Raw genomic sequence first — 5811 nt, 5'->3', positions numbered from 1 at the left:
TCTAAGAATAGTTTAGCATATGTAGATTTTTACAGCTATGGTGAGAAACGTTTAAAATTTACAACAACCCTGTCGCGTGTTTTGAGGTATACTAGTGATGCGACAAAAGAGGCATTTGACATTGACTAGTATCGTCACCCTCGGGATTTGGCAGCTCGCGTGCATGCACGCTGCACACTTACCACGACCGTCTCTGATTCCTTCCGTTAGCCACTCGTAGGGAGCTATTTAGCTAAGTGGATTGTTTTAGAATTTAAAAAGTAAAGAATAATTTATGCTATTTTTATGTACGTTTCTTTAAAAGATGTATTTAATTATAATTTTCTTTAAGAGTATATTCATACAATTCAAGAATATTTTGAACGTGGTATGTACAGTAGGGCATTGATTATCCGAATCAATTGGGAACTGGGGTGGTTCGGATAACTTATTTTTCGGATAACGAACCATGTACGAGAAAATATATTAATTTATCCCGTGTTGAAATTTTTCTCCATTGCGTGTCGCTTCGCGTTGCATTTTCGTCGATGTTAAGCCGAACGAAGACTATTGTATCNACATCAGAGTCTTTTAGTATACCATTGTATATACATTGAATAGTTTACACAACAAAACACCAATGTAACATAAAAAGATCACTTATTTACAAATATGTTCAATATCATACATAAAATCGATTATAAATTTGGAAACAAGTTTTTAAGTTTGGTGCTCTTTAGCAAAAGACGCCAAGAGTGTCTTTTTCATGCTCATAGTTAATTCGAGCAGACCCACAATGAGGACGACGAATTGGTGAGAAACTTAGTCTAACATATTTTGGTCCCAATATACTGCCCATAAAATATTTCTGGTGGTCGTTCAGTTTCGATTAAAGATTCTTAGTGTAGTAGATTGAAGTTTCAACCACTCAGTAGATTAGTCCTTTCAATATGGGCTTAATATCAATCTAATCGTCATGACTATATTATCCACCATATTTATCTGTTAGCTTAATTTATGGCCAATTTCCACAGAAAACACCGTATTATTATATGGTTGAGAACTGTTAATGCCTAACTTGAACAAAGTTTTCGTGATCTATAACTGAATCTGGAAACAATTGCGAATAAAACAAACTAACAGTTAATTGAATAATATTCAATCTATAAGTTAAAAACAGAAACAGAAAATGATTAGCACATATATTTAAAATATATTACATATGTCTTACAATTTCCAAATAAGATATAATTTTCTGCGTATCCCAAATCATAAATCAAAATAATTTTTATTTCAAATTAGATAAATTTTTAAAGTTTATATATTCTAACCTTTTATCAATATTGGATGTTGCTTCGTCCATGACAAGAATTTTATTCTGACGAAGAATGGTCCTGGCAAGGCAAATTAACTGTCTTTCCCCAACGCTGAAATTTCGTCCTCCTTCTGATAAATGTGTATCCAATCCGCCAGGTAATTTACTAATTACTTCTTTTAATTGCACCTTTAATTCAGAAGTTTTTAAAGTGTATGTGTTATACACGATAATTAATTTTAATCATTAGAAAGAGTTAAAGAGATAAAACAGGTAGGAAATTAACTAATTATTTCTAACCTCTTCAATGGCTTGCCACAGATTTTCTTCCGAATATTCATTGAAAGGATCGATATTTCTTCGAAGAGGACCGGTAAATAACATCGGATCCTGAAAAAAAAGTACATATCTGGTGTATTAATTGCTTCTGTTGTACAAGTAGTATTTATATAAAATTTAATAGATATTGTTTTACATTTCTGTGTATAAACTGCCTACTTGGACCTTGTTTATTAGTAGAACTTATTATACTGATGGAGGCTTTGATTAGCAAAAAGACGAGATCATACTCGAAGTCAAAACAAAATATCATTATTTTCAGCTGTTAATACATAGTACATCATAAAAATATTTTGGGTAAGTTTTAATTTCTAATGATTCAAACTCATTGCTAGTAAATTAGTCGATTATTATATCATTTTCGTTTTAAATTTGCTATTCATTTTGTAATGCAGTTACCAGCTTTGCGAATAGAGCAGTGCCAAATTATGCAAATAGGAAGATTATCGAAAGTTTTGTATTTTTGCAGCATTCAATTCGTTATGTTAAATCCGAATCTTGCAGAAAGTCCTGTTTATTTTGTAACAGAGCACGCTGTTCCATACTTTCGATTTGTTATGCACGCTTTTTAATCTCTCCTAATTTCATTGTGTTTACCGATCTACAAATTCAAACATTTAATTCACTAAATATTTGCATGCCAGATTATTAATTTGAGAATTTCAAATTATCAGCTATCTATATATATATAACTCAAAGGTGACTGACATAGTGATCTATCAACGCACAGCCCAAACCACTGGACGGATCGGGCTGAAATTTGGCATGCAGGTAGATGTTATGACGTAGGCATCCGCTAAGAAAGGATTTTGATCANTTGCATTTAGTATTGAATTTTAAATTTATGCAACCAACCTTGTGCAAAATTTTAATTTGATTAAAAAACTTTACTTATTTCATTTAGAAATATTTATTTTTTATGAATTATTTCAAACTATTTTATAAAGAACACGTAATCTTTCAAAACTAAGTACTATTAACTACATTAATTAAACGGTAAAATTTTACCTATGTGCACCGTGATGGCGGTGGTCTCAACTATTAGTGCTTTTGACGGACTCCTCCCGGAGGGGAGCTGCCAGCAGGCCGCTGATTGTTTAACGTCACTAGTTATTGCTTCATGGTAGTTCTTCAACACACATATCAATAACTAGTGACATTAAAGAATCGGAGGCCTGCTGGCAGCTCCCCTCCGAGAGGAGTCTGTCAGGAGCACAAACAATCGTGATTGGTGGTGTACATAGGTAAACTTTTACTAATTAAATTAATATTAACGAAAAATAAACTTACAGGAAACTTCTGGAATTTTATTTTTGGTATAAATTATATAAAAAAATTAAATGCCTTTTAGTTTATTGATTCGAGCGATTAAGATTTTGACACGTTTGGAATTACAATTTTTTTTTGTAGCACTTGCATTTATTAGATTTGCAACGAGTTTTGCAGCAGCATCGCCTATAACCTTGGCCTCCAGTAAAATTAAAATGTTGCACAGGATTAACTATCGGTTGCAAAACTTAAAATTTGGTGGTAAACGCAATATGCACGTGCAACTCAGATGCGAGCGCTAATTGGCTAGTGTATATTGGATGATCATCTTTAACATATTATTATCACTTTGCCCAATTAGGTGATAGCACTGTTCATGATGATTGGTTATTTTGATAAATTATTTATATAAAAGGTCAATGTTTCAAAAAATATTTCCTCAAAAAATTAATGAAACTTCATGGGTTAATTCCACAGAAATAACCGCCATTTTTTTTGCCTGGACCGTATTTAATTAGAGACAAAAGCGTATCTTCGTATTCTTTATTTACTTATTTACTAAGCATTTCGGATGCAATATTTTTGTGTAACTTGCACCCCTTTTCAGATTTTACATTTCTATAAATTTTTTCCAATTACAGCCTAATCCTGAAATATATTTACCTGAAATATTATTCCAGTAACATCAGTATACAGTAATTTTATCTTCTAAAAAGTTTTATGTTTAGCCTATCATAATGCATATTTTTTTTAGCATCAAACATGTGGTATAAATTCTAAAAACTACATATAATTTATCACTCAGTTAATTACCAGGCTCTAAATAATTAGAATAAGTGAATGGCAGGGGTAATACGAAGATCAGATTTGACAACATAATGACAGGTGACATAACTTTCAAAAAAGTATTCTGTTTCATTTAGTGTTATATTGTTATATCACTACGCACTCTCAGTCATAATGTGTGTACTTGCGGGACAAACGAAAAAGCGATCATCTGGGAGTTTCATCACAAGTTTGTACAAGAATTTCCATTGAAAATATAATATCATATTTATAACTTCTTGTATAAACCAAAAGTTATATTATATAAAAATTTCGTTTATACCAGAATCCATATCAATAAAATCAATATCTCGTGCTAAACTAATCAGCATTTGTATTCCATATAACTACATTATAATGATGAAAAAAACATTTGCATGCCATTGTTCCCAAAGCTCATTATTTTTACCGAAAAACAGCAGAAGAAATCGACCAACATGTAATGTCCAATTACAATAGCACTTGACGTTTTCATAGCAATGGCATAAAAGAAATTCTGCATTTTCGAATCTCCAATCTGAATTAATTTGAAACAGAAAACCCTTAAAATGTTTTTGTGAACCTACCTAAAGCCTTAAAGCTTTGAAATGAAGGCCTACCTAAAGTCTTAAACCTTTGAAATGAAGGCCTACCTAAAGTCTTAAACTTCAACCTTCTCCAAAAACCAGCAGTGTCAACTTCCCTTTCATATCAAAGATTCTTAAATAAATAAATTATTTATTGTTCTTTGTTATATCGACATGCATTTTTCTATAATCACTAGACTGATAAAAATCATTTCCCCAACGTGGGCAGTTTTATATAGTCAATTATAGTTGCTGCGAAGCCCTTAATGGGAAGGGAGACGCCTGTCATACGGGATGGACCATCTCCTAAATAATTTCTTGTATTTGTTCAGATTCTATCTAGGTATTCTGTGTTATCATGTTTAAAAAATTACATTTTTATAAAAGAAGGAAAAGACATGTTTTACAGTACAGTTGATCCCTTTATAACACCGTTGATAATTCCATTTTATATGAATTCCATGTTGTACGAGTCACTTCGTTTTTACAAATATGTGAGCCGTTCACAGCCCGGCACACGTATTTGTAAAATCTAAGTGACTCGTACAACATGGAATTCATATAAAATCGAATTATCAACAGTGTTATAAGAAACAGAAATATTTTCCTCTATGTCCTTATGTATAGGGGGTCAACTGTAAATAAATTTGAAAATTGTTAAATAAGAAATTATATTTAATAAATTTATTGTTACATACTTGAGGAATGATAGATATTTTGCTACGAAGATCCCGAAGTCCGATATCTTTAACGTCAACTCCATCGATGGTTATTGTCCCTGTCGGCTCTGTCATGCGAAATAATGAAGCAATTATAGAAGTTTTTCCTGCTCCTGTTCTGCCCACAATTCCTATCTGCAACTCATAAATAACACAAATCATTTCTGACAATAATTATTATCAACAATTTTTATAATTTGTAGATATTTTACCTTTTCTCCTGAGTAAATACGAAATGTTAAGTGCTTTAAAACAGTATTTTTATCCTTCGAATATTGTAAAGAAACATTATCAAAGTGAATTTCTCCTTTTTGTGGCCAATCTGGGGGTGGCTGTTTATCGAGAGAACTTTCGTATGATGCTTCTGATTTCAATTTGGTATAATTCAGTATACGTTTAACAGAGTTCATCTGGAAAAGCGACTTTGTATAAAATAACGCAGTGATGAAACATATTAAAGTAAAAATACAGTGGTGCTTCGTATAACGTACTTAATCCGTTCCAGGTTCACGTCCGTTAAGTGAAAAGTCCGTTATACGAAACGCATTTTCCCATAGAAATACATGTTAAAACATATAATTCGTTCCGCAGCATAAAATAACCGAATAACCGTACTGTACCATAACAAAAAAATGAAAATGGAGCAGTCACCAATTATGCCGGGTAGTCAGATGTTGTGAGGAGGAGGTGGAGGAACACTTTCTTCACGCATTCATACAGATACAGACTTTTTACACATTGCAGCGGGTCTTTTTTTTATTGTTTTTTAATCGGAGTCAGATTCAGGAGAGGCTACCGG

The 5811-nt window shown here is 32.2% G+C and overlaps 1 protein-coding gene across 1 annotated transcript; it reads right to left on the bottom strand.

Moving 5' to 3' along the window:
- Positions 1 to 1045: 1045 nt before the first annotated feature.
- Positions 1046 to 5429, bottom strand: LOC111615882 (multidrug resistance-associated protein 4-like). The gene is made up of 5 exons (XM_023357325.1): positions 5225 to 5429; positions 4992 to 5147; positions 1595 to 1684; positions 1311 to 1483; positions 1046 to 1142 (listed from the first exon to the last, which is right to left on the bottom strand). Exons 1-5 carry the CDS (start codon positions 5420 to 5422, stop codon positions 1046 to 1048), a joined length of 714 nt encoding a protein of 237 aa, XP_023213093.1. The 5' UTR covers positions 5423 to 5429.
- Positions 5430 to 5811: the final 382 nt, after the last annotated feature.

Source organism: Centruroides sculpturatus, unplaced genomic scaffold (assembly GCF_000671375.1).
Source record: "Centruroides sculpturatus isolate CEXI.00-Female unplaced genomic scaffold, Cexi_2.0 scaffold2366, whole genome shotgun sequence".
Classification (NCBI taxonomy): domain Eukaryota; kingdom Metazoa; phylum Arthropoda; class Arachnida; order Scorpiones; family Buthidae; genus Centruroides; species Centruroides sculpturatus.
This window is presented reverse-complemented; position numbering and strand designations above follow the sequence as displayed.

What these genes read in the sequence shown, in the direction of transcription:
- LOC111615882 (XM_023357325.1), bottom strand. Translation starts at nt 5,422, where the DNA reads ATGAACTCTGTTAAACGTATACTGAATTATACCAAATTGAAATCAGAA. An exon ending in AAATATCTATCATTCCTCAA is followed by an intron (nt 1,685 to 4,991) that starts GTATGTAACAAT and finishes CTTTTTTTTCAG; the next exon opens with GATCCGATGTTATTTACCGG. An exon ending in TGTGGCAAGCCATTGAAGAG is followed by an intron (nt 1,484 to 1,594) that starts GTTAGAAATAAT and finishes TCTGAATTAAAG; the next exon opens with GTGCAATTAAAAGAAGTAAT.